Here is a 26,763-nt window from a genome sequence, read left to right on the forward strand (position 1 = left end):
TATTTTTCTTGGGTTTACGCCCTTACATTGTTCAAATAAAGGATAATTCATTATACAATCCAGCTCAAATTCAGTATGAACATATTGCATTTTGAACAGCTCTGAGGTAAATTCACATTGTGTATTTGGAACAATTTGAGTGATTCATTTTTTGCTTTTCTAAATACCAAGAGTTAGAATTCAGGTCTGATGCTGGATTTGGCTCTTGCACACACTTTCACTTCCTTCTCTCTGATACTTGAAGAGAAAAATTAATTCCTGATTGCAGTATGAATCTCTTTGATGGATGCATGACAATGCAAACATTCATTTTTCTACTAAGGAATATGAAGCCAGCATACAGGAAAACTAAAATTAGTAAAAATAACCCCTTTCAGTGATAAGTAAGAGTGTCTAAATTGTTTAATCTTTATATATTTGCACTTATTTAATAGAGTTATCAAACTATTACCAACCAATGGGAAAAGGAGATGTCATGAAAAGTGCCTGTGGTCCATCAGAATATATTTTTAAATACTCTTTTCCTCCCACCCTTTTTTGACACTGTTGAAGTGTACCTGGCAGGAATCCTCTGAATGAGCCTGACTCCAGGCAAGGCTGTCAGCTCGCTGCTGTGGTCTGAAACATGAGCTCTTTCTGAAGTCAAGATCTGGGATTTATTTGTATGGAAAAAAGTCCCCACTGTACAGAGGGGGACTGGGACACAAAACTCACTGTTAATTCCCAGACACCTATGAAGCTAGTACCTGTAAGTAACTCTTGATGGACATTTAGCATGAATCACTAAGAGTAAAAAAACATTAATGCATAGATTACCCTCATCTTCAGGAAAGCAGATATATCAATGGGAGATGAAGCTTTCTATTTCTGCACTGATGTATTTTGTTCTTTTACAAGCTATCACCCAACAACTGCTATGAAATAAACTGGTGGCTTCATTCCAGGTGCTACTAAAATCTGGTTCCATCTTAGAAAAACATTTTTTGTCCCTTGAGCTCATCATATAGGCCAAGGAATGATTTGAGAGGAAAACCATTTTCTTGATTTGTGAGAAATTCGTCCAGAAACAGCCCAAGAAATTTTAGCAGCGAAAATAAAGCTCATGCTTTCATATTTTAGGATGAAAATTTACTTTGGAGGGAAGAAATACTCTTTTGGGCTGATCCTTGTCATGATTAATATATCAACAGGAAATAAAAACATTTGGACTTCAAAAGAAGTATTATTTCATAGTAGCATGACAAGCTAAGGCTACTTATTCCCATTTCTTTCTGAAAAAGAGGTAATAAGGGAATGCCAGTGACATCTCTTGCTGCTTCAAAGAGTGTTTAAATTACATTCGAAGTCTATCAACAGTCTATCTATTAGATAAAAGTTCAAGAGGTCTTGGGAAGTACAAGTGAGCAAAACTCTGTTTTTCCAGCAGTCTGAAATCTAATGTTGGCACTGAGGCCTCTATCTTTATGCTTAACGCATGGATGGGGTATTCAGAAGCATTCACTTCAGTATTGTTTCACAGAAAAATGTTTATAGAAATAGAATCAATATATTTATTAATTTACCCTAAGAGGAAAGTCTATCCAGGGAACAAAGTGCACATTTTATTAATTTCTGTGGTTATTCATTACAGAAAAGAAGTGGAGATTGTGAAACCTGTGGCTAAGAGAGCTGGTCATCTGGCATGGACATGGTATTTGGGAAAGCTTGGGTTGCTGCTTTCAGAGGTGTGCATCACCCAGAGCACCCAGATGGAGCTCAGGTACTCAATGCCTTTGGAAGTTAATTCACTTCTTGAAACATGAGAGAGTGTCTGCAGCAGCCCCTGCCCAAGGACATAGACACAGACACCAGTGTTTTCAGGGCTGTGAAGAACCTCTCTATGGTTTGAAGAGCAAAGTGTGGGGGTTCATCCACCTTGAGCCATGGCAGGGACCAGGAGGTTCATGCAGCTGCAGCAGCAGCCCCAGCTGTCCACACTTGCCCGGCCCTATGCCTTTTTCCCTGATGACAAGGGAGCTGAGTTACCTGCAGCCTGCTGTGGCACCCAGCACAGCTGCAAGTGGGGCTCAGCTCCAAGAGGAGCCAGGAATAATCTCTTCCCTCCACCTTCTTCTTTGTGAGAAGAAACAGGACAGGTTTTGTCCTGCTGCAGGAAAGGAGCCATGGACAGGCTGGATTGGGCTCAGCATTGGCCTGCGTTCCTTCTGTGATGCTCTGCAGCTTTCCACCACTGTGGCTTCCTGGGGTTTGTAGGACTCTCTTCCAGAGAACCAAGAGCAGAATTCAGCTTCAGTAAGTCCCTGTGTGTTTGCCTCAGCTTTGCAGATGGGGAGCGACAGCAGGGTTACTACAAGGTAGAGATTTTAATTTTCATTGAGGTTTATCATAACTGTGTTAGTGGAGTTCAATGCAACATACAGTTACACAGATACACTCCACAGGCTGTCACAAGCTGTAGGGTATTCATTCTTTTCTTTCAACTTGAAAAGTCTGACATTACAGTTTGAAGTAATCTCAAAACAGTGTTGTCAGGAGAATTCAGAAGCTCTTGGCCCTGTATTTATTTTGCAATATCAAACTGTTTCTAGAAAGAACTACCAACATATTTGTGCTGTATTATCTTAAAAAAGGTTATCAAAAGGGGTGAACTCTGCAAATAAGCCGTTCAGGAATCTCCATAGATAATGTTGCAAACAAAATGCTGCCACAACTAGCATACAAATATCTCATTTAACTCCCTTTAGTGACAAAATTATACACTTTATTTAAAAACTGTGTATCTCTTCATTTTTAATAACAAAATCTCCTTACATCTGGAAGAAGAGGTAGTTAAAGCTCTATCTGCTGCTACTGTATGCACTTGTAATGCATTATGTGACAGCCTATCTTAGAACAGTGATGCTTTAAACATCCAAATCTAATTATCACTAGGACTATCTCTATGGAGACAGAAATTTAGATAAACATGGTGTGGGTGGTTTTGTCCTGCTGCAGGAAAAGAGGATGCTCTAGATGGAAGTCTAAGCCCTTCACTCCCAACAGAATCAATTCCCATTGGGAATGTAGCACTCCTAAAGTATTTCTGGCCTGATTATCAAACCTGGTGCCATTCACAGGAAAGTGGTAAGAAGGAGCAAGGGTGCATATAAGTCAAGAGAAGTGGAGAAGTTGTTTGTATTAATAAATTGTATTACTCAGTGCTGTAATGTATAATACTAAATATGAATACTAAAACACTGTAAAGACTGGAGAAATAAGACCAGGCCCTTCACGTTTTTACTGATTTAATCTCACCTTTCAGTGACTGCCTCACTTGATTTCCTTCTTAAACTGGTTAGAAGAAAAAAAAGTAGGATACCACATAACAGTGTGATTGTTTGATTCCTGACTTAGCTTAGAACCAGAAAAAGGGTGTACTCCCAGTCACTAGATAGTCAAACTGTGTCTCATTGCCACAAGTGAAGATTTTAACTGAATTCCAAAAAAAACCTGAGCTCCTAAGTAAGAATATCTGGGAGGTACAGCTTCTTTTAACAAAATATTCTGAAAGATTTCTAACATAAACCCACCCATTTCAGGATGGAAGCCAATTGACTCACTTATTGAAGGTGAGACCTTTAACAAAAATTTTTCACCAACAAATTTCTTGTGTGTTCTTCTAAATCAACTGTTGCTGTTCCAATGTAGAAATGGATTTACGAACAGTAGATCACAAGTCTTAGGCTATATGCCACTCCTTATTTCAATATTCTAATAGCAAGTTAAAGTGTGCCCTCCCAGCTTTCCCTCATTTACATGTCTTTTGTCTTTTTGTTTGATAATAATCCCTGCTATATTCACAGGGTCAGCTTCAGTCCTGGCCACAGTACATTACATAGCTGAAGTCAAATAAATCTTTGAAAGTGATTAATTTTTCCTATTATTGCTGATTACTTTCACTGATCAATACTTTCACTGGTGTATACCACTAATACATTTAAATGTCAATGTCGGAATCAATTAACTTCAATTATTTCCTTTCAAAGATCATGACATTTTGTTGGTGTTGAGATTTTAGGATATATACACACGAACTTATGGCTACATTTGTCATTAAAATTGTTCAGAATGATGTGTACAAAACCTCATAAGTATAAAATGATTTAAAAAAAAAACCTTACAAAATATTTAAAAGGAATGAAAATGAAAATATGAAAACACATAAAAATAGGAATATTAAACCCCCTGTAAATTCTATACCCAGCCATATGTGAATTATGAACGAAAAGGGGTTTCTCTAACCAATGAAAAATATTAATGATACAAGAGAAGATTCAATTATATAACTGTGTGTTGTAATTCTCTATGATTTATAAAAGGCAAAATTCAGATATGCTATACAATAAATTATGATTACGGCGCGACTACACTTTGGTCTAATAGAATCCCATTATTTAGAAATGGAAAAAGAAACCCCATTAGATTATAGGCTTAATTCCCTGCCTGTGCTGAGGTCACTGCTCTTTCAGGCTTGTCTATGTGAAAGCTGCTGGTACAGTTGAAGACTCTTTATGAGCAGGCAGACATACAGAAAGGCAAGAGGAGCTCTGTGTTGACGTTAGCACTTCCATGAAGAAATAAAAATAGCTGTGGTGGGTTAATCACCTCAATCAATAGTTTTAAAGAAGAAAAATCAGTTAAGATCTGGGGGGAAAATACCCCAAAATGGCAATGCACACCAGTATTGTCAGTATATGAGGATTAAGGGTCAAGGGAACCAAAGCCACAATAGTGCTCTGAAATGAAAGTAGTCCTGGCACAGCATGAAGAGCCTTGTAACATACCTGAATGCATGAGATTTTTCTGGACCTACAGCTGTTGAGAAGTTTCAGCCAATGCTGGTTTCAAAGGGATCTACTCAGAATAAAACCATGCATTAGGAATCACTTAGTTTTATCTTGAAACTAAAATGAAGTAGAAGAAAAGCTCTCTTATGGGCATCTAATTGGGGTAGCAGGGAAGAGAGATAGATACAACAGTTTAGTTCCCCAAAAGTCCCCAGCAAAATTATATCTGTTGTGGGAAGAACAGGTGAGAGACCTTTAAAGACTGCTCTTTCTGAGTCCTCAGGCAGAGGAGAAGGTAAGGGGGAGACGTGATGCTCTGTGTGTCTAGGGGGTTGTGATCCCACTGAAACTCAGGTGTGCCAAAACCTCTCCATAGCCTGCAAGTGCAGGCTCAGAAGCTCCTCTGCGTGTCTCTTTTGCATTTCCAAGACCAGTTAAGGTTCTGTGATCTCCTTTTCCCCCCGGTGATAAATTAGCCACAAAGGATGTGTGTTCTGAAGAGGTTCCTTTGGCAAGGCAGTTTCAGGCAGAGGAGAACTCAGATTTCAGCTGGGAGTGCCCTGCTATCCAGGGGGAGTCATGTCTCCCAGATTTTTCTGTGCAGAGGTAAAAGCTGAGGTGTGTCTTTAGAGGTGCGTTTTCTAACAGGGGACAGGTGCACAAGAAATGTAATTTATTCTCCTCCCTAATAACTATTTCTTCTGTGACAGCAATCACAGTCTCCATCAACCCACAAATGGCAGCAGGGCTCCAGGGGATTGTCTAACAGTGCATCAAACCTGCTTTAACATGTCACTTGTTTGCTCACTGACATTATGAATTGCCCCCAAACCGCTTTTCTTCATGAAAGCCATTCAGTTCTCTTATCCATGAGCATCTTTACCCTCCCTTTCCCCCAGGAACCAAACTACCACACAGTTTAGGGAGTAACAATGACAGGTGTCAAAATGCCAGGTATTGTCATCTCTGCCAACAAGCCTGTGCTGCTGACAAAACCACCACCTCATACTTCAAGGAACTGTGAAAGAAAAATTAACTTTTAGCAGAAGGACTTCTATTTGTGCATCATTTAAGGGGATTTGTGACTTTAACAAACTGGGTATTAACCATGCTGCTGTCTGTTGAACAAAGACATTAAAATTATTGCTTACTATCAGTGGCAAAGTTGTTGAGAAATAAGTTTCCTGTTACTATGTCAGGAGGCACAAATTGCTTAATCACTTGTGTTGTTGAGTGAGACTAACATTAGTTATAAAAACATATCAGATACTGCTAATCAGTGCAGCTCCATGAGGATACAGTATTTCAAAACTCACACCAATTTCGTGCCCTAAGAAAATAACTTCAAAATGTTTTTTTTTTATTTATTTGCCAGAGTGTATTTTTGAATTTCTAAAGTCCTGGGCTGAGTAGTTGACTCACCACCATACAACAAATGAGATACATACATACAAATGAGATATCACTGATGGAAAACTGATGGAAAAGATTTGAACAATTATACAGAACAGATAAGCCATTAGCTTCTCCCAGGACCTAATGATGAGATCTGCAAGATCATTCAGGCTACAGCCATAATTAAAACTCGTTCTGAGTCATTGTGCTGCAGCAGAAAACATTAACCAAAAAGGAATTTTTGGCAACCTCCATGCAAGGGAGGACTAGGATGAGACTGGTGTCTGACATAAGTAGGACTGAAATATTTTTGAAATATAAAGCTCTAAGAAAGAATTGGCATTTCATACTATTTTATTTAACAAGCTATTGTTTGGAAGCATAATCACAACTGAATAAAGACTTGACCATGCTTTTCCACCTTGTGTCACCTGTGGGAAGGACATTATTCAATTATGCTAAAGGTGTTATATTATTCTTTTTATTCCTTGCTTAAATTACTCAGTTATTTCAACCACACTCTTACATCCTTTTGCTTTGATTAGTTGATACACATCATCTCTGTGTTTGACCTCCTCTTGAGGAAGACACTGACAGCTGCACTTTTGCACTGGTTTCTTTTTTCTGGTTGAGAGACATGATTTTGTGATACATGAAGTACGAACCCCATTCCATGAGGCCAGTTCATCCAATCCATCTCAAAAGCTCCTTGTGGAATAAGAAGACCTGCTGGGTCTGTGCTGCCAAAAGGAAACCATTAAGACTGTTTATTGCCATCCTGGGCCACTTTACAATTACAAACACGCTGCTTTTAAACATTCCAATTTAGAAAGAATAGGCGTACACGGAAAGGTGTTCCTAGCTGTGGACTCACTGGTATTTAAGCAGTGAGTCCACAGCTCACTGCTCCCAATCACAGTCCTGAAAGCATGTGGCCTCCTTTTTGGCCACCCCAGTATTTTTGGGAAACAACTCAGCTTCTACTGGTACAACACAATACATAGACTTAATAGAGCCGGTTCCTGGTTTTGCCCAGAGGTCAAAGTTTTGTCAGAGTTTTGCCTTCGAATTTTCTGTGTACTGTCCAAAATTTAATTTTAAATTGCCTTCCCAATGGCTTACCTCTGTGAAACATTTTCCTTATGTACAGAATTATGTAAGTTTTACTGCAGTGGCCATTCCCCTGAGTCATGGCCAGAGTTAAGAAAAACATTCACTTTTATGCCATTTTTTCCATGCTTTACCAAATCAAATATTTAACAAATCAACAGCATCTGTTAACATGCTAATAACTGAATAAATAAACCAAATGCAGGCTATTATGTAATCCAGAGTACTCCTGAGGGACTTTCTGTTATCTTTAAAACTGACCAGGGGGAGCATGAGGGAAAAACCAAATATGAAATGGGCCCACCTAATGGAATGATCCCTGCTCTAAGATACACTTTTAAAAGGTAATTAATATTTTTAAAAATACTTTGATGAAAATATATGTTTAGTTTCATTCTACTTGAAATAATTCAGATGGTAATCCTTTTTCAGGAAGCAAATTATTGTTGCTGCCTCACAGCTCAAATTATTACCCAAAGTAATATACTTGGCAAAAAAGCCTATTATTTCAATTCTTGAATAAGGACTCCGTTCACATGTCTAATGCCCTGTGTAAGAGAATTAGCAGAAACTCATCTCAATGTGGTTTCAAAAGAGGAAACTAAGCAGACAGCCTTGTTAATTTAGCATATAGACTTGGAATAAAGTACAACATCCATCATCTCTCGAAATTGAGTTAAAAATTGGTCTTGTGTCCAAGGAGAAGGAGCCAATTTTCTGCTGGAAGCAGAGTCTTGGAAGATCACTAAAACCCTTAATGGTTCTTTCATTGTGGGAGCCAATATGAAAGAAAAACCAGTTTGGGAGTTCAAATTACCCCTCACATTAAATGCTACAGCATGTGCGATCTTCAGTTTGCGCCTGTTGCTGTTGATGCAATTCTTTCTGTCACCCCAGACACACAGGGAATTCCAGCTGCGTATCTCCCCTGGTCCTTAAAATCTTCCCATGTGCTACTGGATGCTGCAGCAATGCTGAAGAGGCTTTTGCATGCAGGGTGAAACACCCGTCCTTACCATATGTCGCGTATAGGTCTCGTTCTCTCACAGTAGGTTTCTATGTGTGATAAAAAGATGCTCTCAAACACACTGAGATTTAATATCTGGGGAAAGGGAAGCCTGAAAATATGTTAACAAGATTTTCAGCATTAAACACAATTTTGTTTCAGATTTCAGCTGTTAAACATCTTAATTTGTTTTTCTTTTTACTCCAGTAACATAATGCTAATATACTCTGACAGCTTGTGACTCCATGCCGAGGAGGTTTCTCAAACCAATCTCTTTACTTGAAATTTGATTTACAAAGTGCCTTAGTCCTTTAGCTGTGTGGCAGCAGTCACCCTCACAACACTTGTCAAGACTTAAAGTAGGAGCATGATCTGGGCAGTTTTTCCATGTTTGTTTATTTTGCCCCAGTGAAAGATTCACCGAGGTGAAAGAATCCTTTTAACTATTTAATGTTCTCTTCCATCAACAAACTCAGTCCAGAAAACACTGGCATGCAACGTCTGGCTAAGTCGAAAGGAAATGATAGATTTTTTTGTTTTGAAACATGTATTAATCTCCAGGTGCAGGTAGCATCTATGCAGTTTGTTTTTACAATATTTGTTTTGGGTGAGTGGATGTAACAGTTCATAGACAAATCTTTTGGATTCCATGGTCTTCTTCCAGCCCAGCCTAGCTTTGGCTACTTCTTTCCAGCATTAAGCTCAGATTACTTTCCAGGTGCTTATCCTACACACAGCTGCAAGGCACTGCTGAGCCAGCGGGACCACTTGTTCAGCTGGTGGCCAGCCCCAACCTTGTGTGGGCCATCATTTTCCTGGAAATCAGGTTTTTGACAAGTCATGAGCACATGATGTAGCACGTCATATCACAAATCCCTGCAGAACAGGCAATAAAAACAACAGATGACCACAAATATCTGTTCTCAGAGGCAGCCCCCCAGGCTGCTGACTGCCCTTGGCAGGGATAGTCTGCCACATGTGTGTGACTTGTGTGGAGCATATCCTGTCACATCCCAGCATCCCAGCAGGTATCTTACATAGCAACCACCTCCAGAGGATGAGGACCATGTGGACTATTTTTTTAAGTCATTTTATAATTAACTGGAGAAGCTGATTTGGCACCAAAACTTAGTGAAAAACCTTTTCTTCATCTCTCCTCCAGCAAATTTTTAGATTTTCTTGAAATTATTTCACTAAGATAAAATATTTGCTATTGTCCAGGCAGAAGATTGTGGGAACAGCAGTGTGGATGTTTCCATCTCTTCTCCACAGATGAGACATATGAAGCCAGGGTAACATCAGCAGGTTGAGAAGTCAATGTAAAGAAGACTAGAAAATAAACCACAGTTCCTGCCCCACTGTGGCAGGCATCACTCACGCAAACAATGTGCTTACAGCTTTTAAATCTCCTTTCTTCCAGAAAAGGAACATCTTTTGCCATCTTTTCTCTCTAAAGCTGTTCCCCCAGAAGGATTCAGCTTGCCTCACTCAGCTCCAAGCAGGAAAGGATCTGCCAGTGCCGACAGGTCTGTGCACCCAACAACAGCGCCTGCATGGTCATGCTGGCTCCAGCCCAGCCGGCTGCTCCTGGTGCTCTGGTGTAGGCAGGGAAAAGTCTGCTGCTGCTGCTTTGTGTGCTGTGCTTCTAGACAGACTGACTCCACACTGATGGGCTTCTTGCTCTGGTGATTTTTGCTGCAATGCTCAGGTAGCCTGGTCCTTCTGAACACCACAGTCACTATGCTGTAGCCACAGTAGCTGGTGAATGCACAAAAAATGGTTTGGTTTGGTTTTCCTCTGAGCTTCAAGCACATTCATTGTCAGGTTGTCTTTTCATCTTACCTTGCCTATATCTGGTAGCAATTAAAACTGATCGCTTTTTGCATCAAAGCTTATCAAGTACAGTGTAAGTCTTCAGCTCCTGGGGTAACAACGCGTGAGCGTTATTGTCAGCTGGAAGTGTGTGAAAACAGCCACGTGTTTGAAGAGCCTTGATGCAGTAAAGAGAAATGTATCTACATGTTTAATTGTATTCATACTGTAAACAGACTTTAAGCACTCAAGATAGAGATATTGAGAAAACCAAGTATCAAATGATTATATTCCATTGTAAACTTTATATTTGAACCTACACCTTGTTCAGTTATTTAACTATTAACACACAGCCACATGGGAAAAAATACAACTTTGAAGTTACTGTACCACCTACATTAATTTGAAGAAACGCTGTAATGGCTGTAAATGTCACTCTGCATAATCATGCAGGCTTTTTTCCCAGATATAAACCCAACTGCATGGATGACTTGCAGCTTGTGCTGCAAGTGAAAAGCTTTCTCCTTCCCCTTCAACTCCCACAATGAAAATAATCACAGCAAAGGCAGTGCCACCACCTGAGTTCCTTGGAGTTTGGGTTTCTCAGAAGTCCACTGTCTGAAAAGATGATTTAATGAGGCAAGCCTTGCAATGAACTGCAAGCACAATCCTTTTCTATATAAAATGGAGTGCAGTGACAGCATCAACTGGCTGTGATGATTTTGATTCCCCATTGTGCATTGCCACCAGGTGGGATATGCTGGCCCCCATGTTGCAGAATATTGTGGTAGATGGGCTTCCACCACAGGCAGAAAAATCAGCTGACTTTTTTTTTTTTTTTGAAAGGTGCTTTTAAGTTTTGATTTTCAAACCACATGTAATTACACTGGACAGTATCATCCAGTCAAGGAAAATACTGCTTTACTCAGAGAGTAAAAAATGTTAAAATTGCCTGTTTGCTAATGACAGAATGACAGAAGGATATAAAAATAGCAATCAACATTTCCAGGAGAAATATAAGAAAAAAGCTACCAGAAAAGTTTTGAAAAATAAAGACCTTTATTTCCTTAAAAAATATTAGGAAAATGCAGCTGTTTTTCTACAAGGTAAATACAGCTGATTCTACAGCAATATCTTGCTGACCCTCACATTGCTGTAGGCAAAAGCACATTAGTCACTACTTTTGAAAGAGATAATGGCTTTTCAACTACTGTGTACCCTGGTGTATCTGTGACAAATGCTCTGAGAGATAACAGCTTTGGCAGAAGCAAAGTGGAGGGGATGAGAGCTGAGGATGGTTGATTTGCCTCTGCTGCTACTTCCCAGCACTGCCATCATGTCACAGATACACGCTGGACATGTAGGTGATATTCCAAATGAAATGGCTGAAAGCGGGTTTGTGAGGCTGCAAGTTAATATTAAAATTCAGCTTTAGCCCACTGGAACAGATTTGTGATTATATCAATTAGTGGCACAAATCCCCTCTTAATGTCATCCTACCAGTTTCAAAACAATAACAAGATACAAAATGCATTTAGAAGTATAGGTGAGATATGTGTTATCTGGCTTCTTTTTTACATAGAGTGCTGTCCTTTTATCCATCCATTTTAAACTCAGCTGAAGACCTGTGAATACTTAAAACAAGAAGACAATGTATTTCATAGGTCTATCTATCACTGCTGTCTTCATATTTAACTTCAAGCCTAACTGGGACGTGGCTGGGCACAGAGGGTTTGCAGGAGTCATGTCTGGCTTCAGTGCAAGGCTTTTCCCCCCCACAGACTGTGTAAGCAGTGTCTTCCACTCCCCAGAGACCATGGCAAACCATGGCCACTTCCCTCCGCCCAAAAATGGTTCCAGTATCCCATTGGACCAGGAAGGGCACCAAAAAGCATCAAATATGAACCAAGCCAAATGTTTTCTACAAAACCTCCAGAACATCAGTTCATGAAACAGTTCAGAGAGCTTCACCCTCAGGCTGAAAATTTTCTGAGTGTTATCACTGTGTATCAGTCAGGAAAAACTTTAAGACTTGCATAATTGCACAAAGTCCAACCCAGAAAGCTCATGCTGCAATCTAGTCTACTTCAATACATTAGTATTAATTAATACAACACACAGTTGCCAAATCACTCATTGGAATTCATTTTTCCTAAGAAAAGATTGTAATTAGATTTTAAAAAATAATACCCTACATTTAACATCTTTTGGAAAAATAGACACTTTGTTCTCACCTGGAAATATTAAATGTGGTCCCAGGAAAGTGCATTTGGAGGTGACATCTTCGATTTGAATGATAGGGACATATTGCTATATTGAGGATTATTGTAACACCTCCTTTGAGTTTTGCACACTCACAAACTCACACTCACTTTGCAAAATCACCCCAAAGACAACCAAAGCACTTGGCCACTGAAAAGAGGGGATAGCCATTGCAAACCCCAAGTCCAGGTCCCTGGAACAGCAGTTTCAGCATTACTATACCTATAGTAGTTTCCAGGGATGTAGATAGGATGTCTCTGTTTCTATGCTTGTAGTGGAGTGGTTTTGTCTATAATCAGATGTAACAGAAAAAAGGAATTTTTGAAATCTTGCTTTCTTCTCCTGTTTGATAAATTCTGTTATTTCAAGGAATGATTTGCAGTTTGGTTAGTTTTGATTTAATTTCTAGACTCATGACTGGGGTCTAGAAAAAATACATCTAGGAAAAAATATATCTGTGAGCTATGGATGTTGCATTAGCTAAGAGAATTTGCAGTGCATCATGTGCAGTGAAGCAGATGGACTCTATGGATGAGTTAACAGCGACTTACAAGATTATCTTACATAATGGAGGGTTTTTTCCCTAAATGGTTTAAAACTCCATATGCTTTAGGGTTTACCTAGCTTCACTAGCTACTCCTGCAGAGCATGGCACATTTCATAAGATCTACAGAGCAGCAGCTCCCTCTTGCATGTTGAACTCATGCTACATTTTATAAAACCACATGAACTAGAAAATAGCCACCCAACCCCTCAAATACCAACCCCCTTCTGTACTGTAGGAAGGGTCACATCCTGTCCTGCACTTTCTGTCTCTTTTTTTTGGGCTCTTATTACTTGAAAAACTTGAGCTGCTTCCAGTTTAGTCATTTCCCCTTATCAGGAAATTCAGATGAAATTACACTCCTACCGGAGGCTTTTAAAACTATATAGGAGACCTGTTTGCCTTTTCAGGAGATATATTTTACTGACATTTTTTTTCCCATCCAAGTGGTGGTCATCTGCTCATTTTGAGCATTCACAAATGCTTCTCATTTTCACTGCAAATGTCTCTCTGTCATCTTGTCATTTTGTAATCTTGTAATTTTGTTCCCCAGTTACCCAGACTGGTAAAGGGGAGAAAAGGGCAGGCTCCCACTTCCGAAAATTTTATTGAGTAATAAATAAATAAGTAAAAAATAAAAACTGGACCAGACTGCCATTACCAGGGAGGGGACCCATCAAGAACTGTACCTAAAGCTAATTTTCTAGACAAGTGCTAGCTGTCTGCTTTTAACTATGTTCCAGAAGAGTTCTCTGGATCAGGATTAATACTCACAAGGTAAGCAAGCTACTGATGTTCATCACCTGTGCCTAGAGCCTCCTGCAGCTACCAGCACCTGTCTGTGCTCACTGATGACCTGTGCACCAAAACACCTTCTAAAGAGAGAAAAAAAATGAGCAAAACAAAGTGGGTTGGATGGAGAAAACTGAGCACTTGTCCCAGTAGTCCACGATGGGGGAAAGGAGTGGGATAGCAGCATCACACCTGGACAGGATGTAGAGGTGGCACAGAGCTCTCCTGGGGGCCATGCACACATCCCTCTTTGCATGGGGTATCCTCTGCTCCAATGTTTGAACCTCAGCTGTAACATCCCACTCCTCTCTCACATCAGCTCCTATTTCTCCCAAGTGCCCTCAGCTTCATTCCACTGCTCAACAAGCCAGTGTCCTGTCCTGGGGCGTGCCAAGGCTCTGTTAGCACCATGGTTCTCTCAGGGCCCTCCAGGCAGCCTTTGCTATCTGCAGGTGAAGGTCCTGGGGAGGTGACCAGGTGACTCAACTCCCCATTTATAAGGTATTCAAAACTATTTTGCTTGGTGAATGCACCCCAGTGATTTCCTTTTAGTATCATAAATGACTGTGCAAGTCACATTCACTAGGGAATGGTAATAATAATAATATTACAAAAAATCATACCAGAATTTCCACCACTTTCCCTGGCTCATAAGGGTCACAAACAGAGTTTGTCTGTGTGCCAAGCAGCCATGGTGCAGAGTTGCTGGAGCAGAAATAGCTGCCTGACTGCCTCCAAATCCAGCCTCAGAGCAACCTCCAGTGGCAGCGCGCAGTTCCCGCAGACAGGGTATGGATGGCACTGCTGGGAATCCCAGCATGTCTCTGCCACCTGAGGCATGTCTCTGGCCCTCAGGGACACACAGGGAAAATGTATGACCACCACCACTGCCATTAGGGCACTAGGATAAAAATGAATGAATGAACAAACGAATTAAAAAAAATTAAATCGTCTGTGCGTCCCCATGACTCATCTAACAGCTGAGATGTTCTACTGGCACAAGCCCAAACTCGTCATCCACTTAAGACCCATTAAAAAAGTAGAGAAAAGGGCAGTTATTAGTTTAAAATTTTGTGTGAACTTTCTGCTGGTGTCTGGATAAGTCACACGCTTGTTGCCATTCAAGAATTAGTGAGATACCTCAGCATATGCAAAACTAAGCACAAACTCCAGGATCTTTGCTACATGGTAATGGGATTAACCAAGCACATATTTAGCATTGCTGTATATAAAGTGCTTTGTGAGTGAAAGTCTGAACCACAGTCCACCAACACTGATGAAAGGTCTGAGGACATTTGGTTTGCCTCTCTACAGAAAGTCTTTTCTGCTCATCTTTTACCACAACAGGCACAGATGCTCTTGTGAATAGAGGGCTAGAGCTTACAGTGGCAATCCACAGTGTATTTTGCCATTTCAGCTATGTCTTTTTTATTGTCTCATTTCATATCCTAAGTCCTGGGGAACATTGCTTGGCTCAGCCAAACCCAACCAAGCAGAAGTCTCTACTCTGCAATGCAGGTTTATGCAGTAGAAGTTAGTCAGAATAAGCAAAATCAACACCATCAAAGATAATAATAATTTTATTTATAAACATACATTTACTATAAAAGCTGTTGAGTTTTAGACAAGTTTTCCTAATTTCCAGAGGCATTTTAGAATAAATAAAATGAAGGGAGGATTAGCATAATTGGAATTCAACATTAGCCCCAGCTAGGAGAGCAATCCATGTCCTTGAATGGACATGCAGATAAGGATGGTCCCCTTCTGGTTCACCAACCTTTACGACATTCTCTGAAAACTACAGATGTACTGCATCAATAACACTACATAGCAAGAGGAAGGAAAAAATACACCATGAAAATGGGCTTGTAAAATACAGATGGGTTATGATACCTGTTCAGGTTCTCTGAAGTAGTAAGAGGCTAAATAAATTCCAGAACATCTAAAACCCATTACATATATTGTACTTGCTCAGTAATAATAAATCATTTTTTTGCAACAAATACATTTACATTGCAGTTCAAATGTAGGAGAGCATTACTCTTTTTCTGTGCTCAAAGATCCTGATTAGAAATGTATCATCTTAATGTGTTTAAACTGGAAAAAAAATGAAAAAAAAAAATTAGCCTGAATGAATTTGCCATGTAAGACTCCAGAGGGAATATAAAATCAAACATAAGAAGTTGGCAAGTACGATTTAGAAAACTGTTGAAAATTATTTTGTGCTGGTGAATAGATGTCCATTAGGGGAAAAAAATCGTCACCATTGAGCGCTGCTTCATTTTGCTTTACGTACAATCAACTTTGCTAAAACATGCATACACAAAACTATCTAACAGACACTGGGACCAATTTCTAAGCAGCTCCAGAGACCCAGTGATGTGTCTGCAGTGTGGTGCAATATCCCTCCCCCCTCGTTCATGCACTTTATCCCAACCATGCTCCTAAGCCCTTTGGGCACTTACCCCTACATGAATGAGAAGTGGACCTGACCTCTGAGACAACCAACCCTTTGATACACTTGGGGACTGATTTGCACATCTAACTCTATCACGTGGGTGAAGCAGTGCTAGAGACTCATATTGAATAGATGCACAAGCATGCACAGTCTCATTTAAAAATTAGGTTCAGACATTACATATTTACATATCCTTAATGCAGCGTGTGGAGTTATACAGACGTACCACGTCAATTACGAAATCTGCTTCTTGAATTTCCATGTTAACACTCTTTGTGGGAAAATGTTTTAACAACCACAGGCAAAGGGTAAGCATCCTGGTTATCAAAACCCTTTAACAGTAAATCATGCAAGTGGTTGATCAAAATATAGGACATCACTTTTAGTTCCAAAACATTTGTCTGATTTATTTCATTTTTACTTAAAAATATTCCCCAGGTGAAGTCCACAAAGGACTTCAGCTTTTTGGATTTATTGCATCCATAAGTCATTGCTGACTGTGTGCAACAGCTTTGCATTTTCTAAGGCACAATATTAAGGAAGTAACATGTAACTTTCCAGCAGATAGTCACAATGTCCCCCAACGACATTGCATGTGTGTGTTTGATGACACGCAGTTTTGCATGGTTATACAACTCACATGCAAGCAACTGTCTAGCATTTCAATAAATAATTGCTACCTACAGAACAACTCAGAATTATTGCTTCCCTAATAACCACTTCATTTCTATTTATCAACACATCAAAAGATGACAGATATGCACATAGATATAAGAAATCTCTATTCATTTAGTTTATAGTGGTTTTAAGGCAGAAAAAGATTTTTTCCCCCTCCATTTGAAGATGTTTCCAGTAACTGTTTACCAAAAAGTGCTAGGCTATTTTACAGTTGCAAAACATTCCCTAACTTTGTCTGTGTACTGTAGATACCTGCTGAACCTCTGTTTTAATGAGCTGCTGGATCACTTTAGTAAGGAGCACATGCTTAATCAAAGAGTACAAAGGAAAACTGTCCCAAACACAGGCAAGGCAGTTTCTCTGCCTGTGGCCCCAACCTCCTCCCTGCCCATCTTCCACACTTCTGGGTTTTGCTGACTATTTTTAGGTAGTAGATGGAGGAAGACAGGCTCAAGGCTGTCTAATTATCTACCCTGGGGGGTACCCAAACCACACGTGTTTCTCTGCATGAGATTTCAACCAAGTGTAAGGTTTGCAGGTGAACAAGCAGATGCCCAACCCACTCAAATCGATGGGCAAGTTACATGCCAAAGAGAAAAGCTTCACTACAACATCAAACTGCAGCTTGGAGACTCACAACTCTGCTGGATCTGCCTGCTCGGTTTCCTCTTCCCCACATCACCTTTCATCGAGTTTAATAACGATACAGGGTGCTGAACTTAGTAAGAAGGTTGCTACTGATGGGAATTTTTCCTTTTGTTAATGGTATGCAGTCTTTAGGTTTAATGAAGAAGTCTTTATTTCAGAGAATATTAAGCTATAGTCATGAACATTACTTGAGGTACACAAACAAAAAATCCTATGACTAAAAGTGCAATAATTTATTTGTTTAACTCCTACCCTCCATTGAAGGTATTATAAACAGAAAATGCTTCAGAATTACAGGATGTATTATCAAACTAGTCTCTGTATAAAAAAAGTTATAGCTTCAGTTATAACAGAGAAGTCGTGCTGTGATGTTTAGTTTCTCAAATGTACTGATTAGATACTATCTCAAAATTACTTCTCAGCTCAAGTTGGCATATTCTATAAAGGTTTTGTAAACTTAAACTTTTTAATTGCTAGAAATATTAAAACAAAACAGCTTTATTGCATGTTTATTCTCTTATTACTTTCAAAAGAACAAGGTAACAGACTGGGTATCATAAGCATACCTGAAAGGTGGTTTTGCTTTTTTTTATAGTACTTAGGCTTTGCCTTCCCAAACATGGTCATACATATTTTGCAAATTTCTTAAGGAAGCAAAAACCAACATATTGCATTTCAAAGGAGCAGGTGCAGAATTTTTTTGTGAGTTTTTAAAAACGAGATGAGAGCCATCATGTCCATGGATTCAAGCCTTTACAAGTGATTGTCTGGAGGCAGCCGATACATATGAGAAGAGAGTTCCTTCTTGAAAGTTATTAGGACTGAAAGTCATGTCACAATGTAGTTGGCTGTCCAGCAGCTGGGCAAAACAAAAGCAAAACAAGTAATTGGTTACAAATTTTAAGAAATATAGACTTTTCTTTGTATGAGCTTTACAATTCAAAAAATGGATCTGGAGTTATATGTAGCTGGTTTTCCTTTCTCCTGAAAAACTGGGGCAATAACAAAGAAGGTTCAGCATAATTCCAGTGGAAATATATTTTCCTTGTCACATGTCTAATGCATTCTGCATGAAGTTTTATCTTATTTTATGCCCAAAGTACTTGTGTGCATATTTATTTCAGGCTCTGCAGAGGCAAAATAGTAAAGCAAAGGACTGCTGAGTCATCTTCAGCTGTGCCTAGTTTGTGCTACCTGGTACTACAGGCTCCTTGTGTTATTTGGCCATATAGGGAATCTCATCAATTTACTTTTTGCCTTTGACTTTGACACTCATCAACCTGTGACCATTCTCTGTGTTTGACATTGAATACAGAATTTCCTTCCTTGTGAGGATTCATTGTACAGAAACAACCTACTTATAAAAACCCCATCCACTTTTATCTGAAAACCAGGAATATTTTGGGCCCTGGACCACTACATAATTCTTAATGTTTTTCTAGTCATCTTTTTTGATTATTTATTTTGAAACAGAGTCATCTATTTTTTCAGATAAGCTTCTGGGAGCCAAAAGATTTCACTGAGATGTCCATAAGTATCTCAAAACAATACTGATGTCTGCCCACTGCTGCACAGGTTTTAGGGGCATGAAGGCACAAGCCATGCAATCAAGCAACTTGGTTTGACATTTTTCAGCATTATTCCCAGAACTGAAAGGCAAAACTCTGAACAAAACAAAACAAAACACAGTGCACCAGTTTGTTCTTAATTTCAGGTGTGCAGTGCATCAAATTTTAATTAAAAATTAGTAACTAGCAATATTTGCAGTTCTATCAAAACCAGACCCTTTGAATTGTCAACAACAATTACTGTAGCTTAAGTTCAGCTAACTGGATTTTGAGATTTGAGATTGAGATTGCATTGAGATTGCATGACCAGTGGACACAGCAGGAAGAGGCAATTTGTAGTAATAATTAAAAACCCCTTGCCATTATTATTCCTCAGGAGCCATACTTTTTCTCAAAAGCTATTCCCTCTGTCATGGACTTAGTTACTATTCTGCTGGGTATGTACAAATGCAAAACATTATTACATGAAACACTGCACAAAGCTCTGTAATACATTTTGTAGTAACACTGCTGTAGAAATAATGATGAAGAGAGTGATTTCAACAGTATATAAGCTGATAATTCATTTGAGCTTTTATCTATCCTCAAGGGACATAAATTTTTATTTAAGAAAAAAGGACTAAGGAGAAAAGGAAATGATAACTTTTATCCCTTTCTCTCTTTTTTGTGTAAAGATGGATGCGTAAATCTGCATTTTAAGGGTCAGAACGTCATCCACATGAGGAAGGTTTATAGTATCAAGAGCGAAGGCAAAAAGCTATTTCTAAATATTTCAGGTTAAATAAATAATAAAAAGTTGATAACATTCCTTAGCAGAATTTAAGAAAAAAGTCGCAAAAAAACCAGTTATACAACAGCACCCTCTAGCTCTGCTGATGGAGAAGGATCTCCTTCCTGAAGCATCAGAGCAAAAGTACCCATTTTTCTTCTGGCAAAGGTAGGGAGGTACCTTTCCTACTCCTGGATTTCTACAGCCAGTGCTTTGGAGGGAGAACAAAGGAAACAGTAAGTGAAAAGAGCTCTAGATGTCCACTTATCAGCTGGAATTGTAGGCAGTGAATATACCAAATAATATTTAACAGGAGACAACAGTTACTCCTGTTGTTTTGCTTCTTACTGTTTTCCACAAGGTGGAAACCAGCATGAGCACTGACCATCACTGGTGATCCTAGGGTGAAGCTGAAATGTTCTAGTAATTTGATATCAATCACAGAAATCCAGGACTTGGAAAGACACTTGGCTGACCAAATAAGGCAGCAAAATCACAAAATTTTCTTTCTGACATGCAATTTTCTGGTTCATTCTTCAAAATTTATGGCAAGCAATGCTTTTTTTAGCACATATCTGGGCATACCACCACAAGGATTCACTATGAGTTACAGAATGTTCTTAATATTTTACATGACCATTTTGTCCACAAAAGGGAGGCCTAGAGATTTAAGAAATGGGAACTTCTCCAGACATGGCCCAGGGTCATAGATCAGGTAGAATTATCTACATTGTCTCATGTGATGTGAGAGATCCAAGCCTCCAGGTCATGCAATATGTGTGCATAGTATGGGAGTTTATGTTTATGCACAGAAACAGCTTTTGAGTCTAATAATGCTGAGCAGAGATCCTCTGGGTAAAATTTAATGGGCTTGGAAATATTTTCTGATACTAGAAGGTAATTAAAATGGCACGGGAAGTCTCCTCTTTCCATAGCAAAGCTATGCCTGAGTGTCAGAGCTGGACAAACCCAGTTTAAATCATGGTCACAGTGTGGTTAGAGTTCCCAGTATTTGGTACTTACTTCTGGATCGGATATAACAATCATTGCAGTTGAGAAGACCATTTCTAATCCTGACATCTGTGCCACTTGCTGCATCTCCCAGCTGTCCCTTGCAAACGCCACACTGTCAATTGGAGAACAGAGAAAGTAAGAGAGATAATGCCTAGACCACCTGTCACAACTTTACCCAAATTTTTATTTTTGTTTAAACAGTTCTTGGAATAATGAGAAAAATACCCCCCTGGAACCCAGCCCATACTCCTGGGGAACACTGCAAATCACTAAGAGTTTTTTTATAGAGTTAAATATGCTTAGGACTGGATTTCAGCAGCCTCCACTTACACAGAAGTGAAGTCTAATTATTGTATGGGACATCTGACTTCGAGGCTGCATTCTGGAGGCAGGTCAGATTTGATGGATAAAGCTTAAAGAGGCCAGAGATTTGGTCTGGGTAAATGTCTAAGATGAAAAAAGTCTTCATGAATGTCTAATATCAATTGAGCCAGAGACAATGGAAACAGATATTTTCTGATAGAAAGCACTTCAGGTTGTTTCCATACTGAAACACTCAAGAACAGTCAAGAAATATTTCTGGTAAAACCCAGAATATACCAGTCATTTCATAGTCAAAGCTTTCCAACCATGGGGCAGATCAAAGATGGCTTTGGGACTGATCATGCTTTTGGAAGGAATAAAGAAAACATCTAAAAAAAATCACAAGGTAAATGATGTTATATTTAAAAAGCAATAACCATAACTGAGGAATTATATGATGCTTCCTACCCTGCCACACTCCCCTGTAAAATCAGAGGCTAAGTTTGCTTGCTTGATCACAGGTTTTAATCCAATTAATGTGTCTGATTGCAAAATAACACATTAGCTGTGTTATTTCCACTTCTTTACAAACACACTCAAACAGGCATAACAAGAGGGTAAATCCTCTGGTCCTCTCATTTTCAGTTTCACATCCACTTTCTACTTGCACTGTGCATGACCTGAGATTTTTTCTTAATAAAGCAAGAGCCATACCCTGAAGCACTGAATATGGAAATAAAGACCGAGTGTTTCAATAATCATGGCAGCTCCTTTTCCTAGAGGGAGACCACAGGTAGAACAAAGCTTCTTCCCACTGACAGACCTAGGAGACAAACACAGCTGTAAGAACACAGCAACTGATTCTAAAACAAAGCCAAATATTTAGATAACTTTATCAAGAGGGACAGAATGGGAGGAAGGAGCACTGGAGGAGTTTACATAAATACACATTGACCCTTCAGCCATGTTACTGAATCAACCTGCATGTCTGCCTCCCAGTGCACAGCAACTCAGACACATTTCCCTGCCAGTCTGCTGTGCTAGATCAAGGGGGTTGCAAACCTCTAAACAGAGACCTGGGTGACAGGGAACCATGCCTGTGGATTGACAGAATCCCAGAATGGTTAGGGTTGGAAGCAACCTTAAAGATTATGTAGTTCCAACGCCCCTGCCATAGGCAGGGAACCTTCCACTAGACCAGGTTATTCAGAAGCCCTTCCAACATGGCCTTTAACACCTTTAGTGATGGGGAGTCCACGGTGTCTCTGGGGAATCTGCTCCAGTGCCTCACCACTCTTATAGTAAAGGGTGTCAATGCCACAGCAATTCACACAACTTACTGAGTCAGACTCACAGACTGGAAATTTTTCAATTTGTTTACAACTGGACTTGCTCACTGCAAGCCAGAAAACAGGAATGCTATTCTTGCACCCAGTCAAGCTGGTGAAGTCAATAGTGACAGCACTAACTACACTAGGACAGGCCAGGCACTGGCTGAATCATTTCAGTCTGTGCTGCTGCAGCCACTTAATATATAACTAGTCAGAGAAAACCTGAAAGTAGATCTCCATCTGCAATGCAGAAAAAACTTTGATTTGCTCCTTCAGCAGTCCTGAAGGACTGTCTAGACCTCTCTCATGAATCTGCTGTTGGATGACAGGTGGGCGAAAGTTCAGAGCCCCAAGAATAATTGGTGTCCTTTTTCATAATGGTTTTAATAGCAGGGCAGGTGCCCACTTCTACGGGTCTCATGCTCTTCCCTTCTCTCCTGCCCATCAGCCTGCCAGAACTGATGCTTGGCTTAGTGAGATGAACCTGAGACCAAAAGGGATCCCCTGTCATTCTGTGTCATCCATGCTTTTTTCAGCCAGGGCTGAAACTAGGAGAAAAGCTTTGTGATACTTCTTGAGTTTTGAAAAGACAACTTGATGCATTCCTACTCAGAAAAGCAACTTGACAATCTCTAAAGGTTTTGATGCAGCAACATAATAAGCACCAACAGAGACAGATCTGGACTGCAGCATGACAAAAGGGCCATTTTGGAAAAATAAAGAAAGAGACACAGGGAGACAGAACCAGCAGAAAAACTCATCACAATTAGAAAATTGTCCTTGCTTCTAACTCTTGAGCCCATCATGTACACAGCACAGACACACGAGTGTCTTGTTGCTTCATTATCATTATTCCTTTTAGAATAACTTTGCTGGGTTTTTTTCTCCCCTCCTACAGCCTTAACCCTTCTGCTTCTGTGTTATTCCTGAGTTTACCTTTGTTTTTACTTCTCATCTATCAGAGTTATTACAAGCGCAAGTTAAAGTCTTGGATCTCGGGAAATTTTTAAGTTTCCTAATGTTTTAGTAGAAAAATTAATTACATCCCATCTATTGTTTACAAAACCAAGATTTATTTCAGGAAAAGATCATGCAAAAGATTCTGAGATCAAAATATAGGTGCTAAATAATATGAAGTAGCTATCACAACTAGTGACCTCTTGCAAGGAAATGATCTGCAATCCCACCTAAACTGCAGCTATGGTTAGAAAAACAATAATTGTTCACATAAAAAATTCCCAATGGTTTCACATCGATGCAAGTGGCATAAGAAGTAGGGCTTTGCTCTGAAAAGTAAAGAACAATGTAATTTGAAAAGAAAGAAACTTTCTGTGTTCTGTGTGGTATTAATTTACCCTATTTAATAAGCAAACTGATTTTAATATACCCCAAATTATCATTGATTTAATCAGGCTATAGTTAACATCTGTTTAGAGTTGGTACACATAACTCATTGAAAGATGTAAAGATTGCTCAAAAGAATCAAATCTCTAGGAGACTAGCATGACTGTGGGCAAATTAAAAATCAGCAAAAAAGAAAAATGCATTTCTAGTTTGGAAACGAAAGAAAAAATTCTTTTTAAATCACCAAGTGCCAATGTCTAGAACAGATCTTACTTCTGAGCATGGGACTATTCACAATGAAGAGATCCTTTGGCTTAAGTGCTCTGTGTTCACACTTTGAGTGCGGTTTATACAGTCCCATTTCAGTTTTATTGAAACTTCAATGATCAAGCAGAGTTCCAGAGCTGCTGTCTGAGCTGTGTTATTTCAAAACATAACAGTACCACTAAAGCAGGCAAGAAATATGGGAGAGGGAGCTACACTTTTATCCTATAGACAGCTATGAATTGCAACATTTAGCAGATTTAATAGTGCATCCATGTAATACTAATGTGATTTTCACTCTGGCAGTTCACCAGCAACTACAAGATGTGTTTGGTCTGCAAAACTCCTTATTGACCTTTAGTACCTGTTGGGTGACTGACTCAGAGCAGCAGGAGAACAGGGAGATGACAGCCCAGATCGGAAGTTCTCATGATAGCCTGCCCTAAAATACAGCAGAGAGGATGCGTTACTACAGCTGAACAACACATAAAACCAGGTTTTGTATGGAGAAATTCCAGTTAGCAAATTTCAGGATTTTTGGCTCTGAGCCTGCTCGCTGCTGCTCACTCAGGCAGTTCACAAGGTAATCAGCCATGTGGAGACTCCTGCCCACCCCACCAATCCATCATAGCTCCCACCATGATGAAGGAGGGGTAAACCAAGTCACACCATTCCTCACACACCACACTCTCTGTTAGCCCTTTACTGAGCAAAAAGGAAGCTACCAACACCAAAAGGTGGTTTATTTGGTTAATTTGCATCCATGCTACTCTAAAAGAGTGTGGTGAGCAAAAACCATGTTTTTTGTTATCAGAAATCATAGGACTGATTCAAACTCAAACTGCTTAAAATGGTTTACAGATTAAATAACAATTTCCTCAAACACACACACACTCAAGCAGTTTATAATAAGGAACAGGTAATCAAACCTCAATCTACATTAGTTCTGACTGGATACAACCTTAATAGAGGTAACAGGTTCTGCAGAAGACTGTGTTCATATATATGCTAATGAAAACAGATGTTCCTTTCTTGTTACATAGCTTCTTTTTGTAAATAGAAGGCAAACAGATCCCTTATTTACCAAAAGAACTGGTGTTACTGTTCAGTAAGGCTTACTCAAAAGCACGGGCAAAGCAGCAAGGAAAAAAGTCCGCACCAAAATTTACAGCAGAAAGGAGAATACTGCTCTATATGTATCTTCTTTTGAAAGGTATAATCTTTAAAGGACTAGAAAGTAGCAATTGAGATGTGTTTGGAAGATGAGGAATGAAGCTCTGGGATACCAGTTTCAAAGCTGACATTCCCACCTTCATATTTAGATACTTATTAGCTATAAATGTTTGTCTCAGGTACTTAAAACAAGTTAAGCACATGAAAAGTTATGTAGATATGTGCTAAAGCAGCTATAGAGAAAGAAGAGGGAGGCATGCAGGGGGTGTGCTCCCTCCTGAAATTAGTGACCCTGGTGCCTGTAATGAGAAACAAAGTAGATAAATGTTAGCATTTATCTAATGGTGGGAAAGCCAGACATGAGAAGCGAGTCTTCACACCGCAGGATTAATCAATAGCGGATGCTGAGCAGGAATATAAGGGAGGGCAGAGCAAATAGGACTTGTCAAGCTCTTCAATAACCTTTATGTTCTCACCTTCTTGCTTCCCCTGCGGAGCTTGGTTGCTGGCCCAGGAATGGTCTCTGCCGAACGTCCTCTGTGCACTGTGGGGATCGCTTTGTCAGCAGCTGTGGATTCCAGGAGACATCTGCAGCAAGAGGTGGGGAAAACTCAATATTTGAGGCAAAATGCTTTTGTCAGTATTTATAGACCATAATGGATTGTGGGTGCACCACAAAGGAAAGAGATGTACTGTTCCTCAAAACAAACTTCTATGAAAGGCCTGATACCCATTTTGATATCAAGAAAATAAATCCACACACCTGATTATTTTAGGGCTTAAGGAGAGAGCAAAGATGGGACGTTTTAAGAGGCAAAAAAGGAGATGTCAGAACACTTGCAGACGACCAAATTGTTGAAAAGAACCTTGAAAAATCCTGAAGCAGGGTTATTAGCAGATGTAGTTTAAAATTGTCAAACCTGTTTGCTTAATCACTACTTCAAATCCCCAAGGCTGTATTGCTGGATAATATATATTCTGCTTGCTTTCTTTCTTTCTTTGTGCAACTTTGATAAAAGCACTAAGAATACCATAAAACTGAGACAAGGAAAGCAAACTTACTAAGTTTAATAGACAGAATTTGCATTTGGACCAAGTAATAACACTGAAAACTTTTCCATCCATAGACACTTCATTTTTTAGAATAATGAATATTTATGCTGAACTGAAAACAAAAATCTAGAACTTGATTTCAAAATTTGCATTCACTTTCTGTCTTTAGTCCTACTTGTATACTTTCCACTGTTCACTTGTATTAGATAGATAATGATGCTAAATTCATGAATTTGCCAGGTTTTTTTAGGGTGACCCTCATGACAGCAATGCTTTGGGGAAATTCCTTCCTTCAAAAACATCAATACTCATGGGAGTTTAAAAAAAAATAAATTAACTTTAAATGTCATTAGGCACAGCTAATGACAAAATTGAGGCAGGTGTCGCTTTAGGCTTGGCTTGAAAAGGTTACA

At 39.4% G+C, this 26,763-nt stretch overlaps 1 protein-coding gene across 1 annotated transcript in view; it reads right to left on the minus strand.

Annotated features, from left to right (window-relative positions):
- Positions 1 to 17,664: 17,664 nt before the first annotated feature.
- LIMCH1 (LIM and calponin homology domains 1) overlaps positions 17,665 to 26,763 on the minus strand; it is a 170,210-nt gene continuing 161,111 nt past the window's right edge. The window contains exons 31-35 of the mRNA XM_033513515.1: positions 25,774 to 25,885; positions 24,489 to 24,566; positions 21,900 to 22,008; positions 20,892 to 20,994; positions 17,665 to 18,390 (exon numbers count right to left, since the gene is read on the minus strand). Coding sequence (XP_033369406.1) covers positions 18,365 to 18,390; positions 20,892 to 20,994; positions 21,900 to 22,008; positions 24,489 to 24,566; positions 25,774 to 25,885 — 428 coding nt within the window. The 3' untranslated portion in view covers positions 17,665 to 18,364. The remainder of the gene's footprint in view (positions 18,391 to 20,891; positions 20,995 to 21,899; positions 22,009 to 24,488; positions 24,567 to 25,773; positions 25,886 to 26,763) is intronic.

This window comes from Parus major, chromosome 4, assembly GCF_001522545.3.
Source record: "Parus major isolate Abel chromosome 4, Parus_major1.1, whole genome shotgun sequence".
In the NCBI taxonomy this organism is placed as follows: Eukaryota; Metazoa; Chordata; class Aves; order Passeriformes; family Paridae; genus Parus; species Parus major.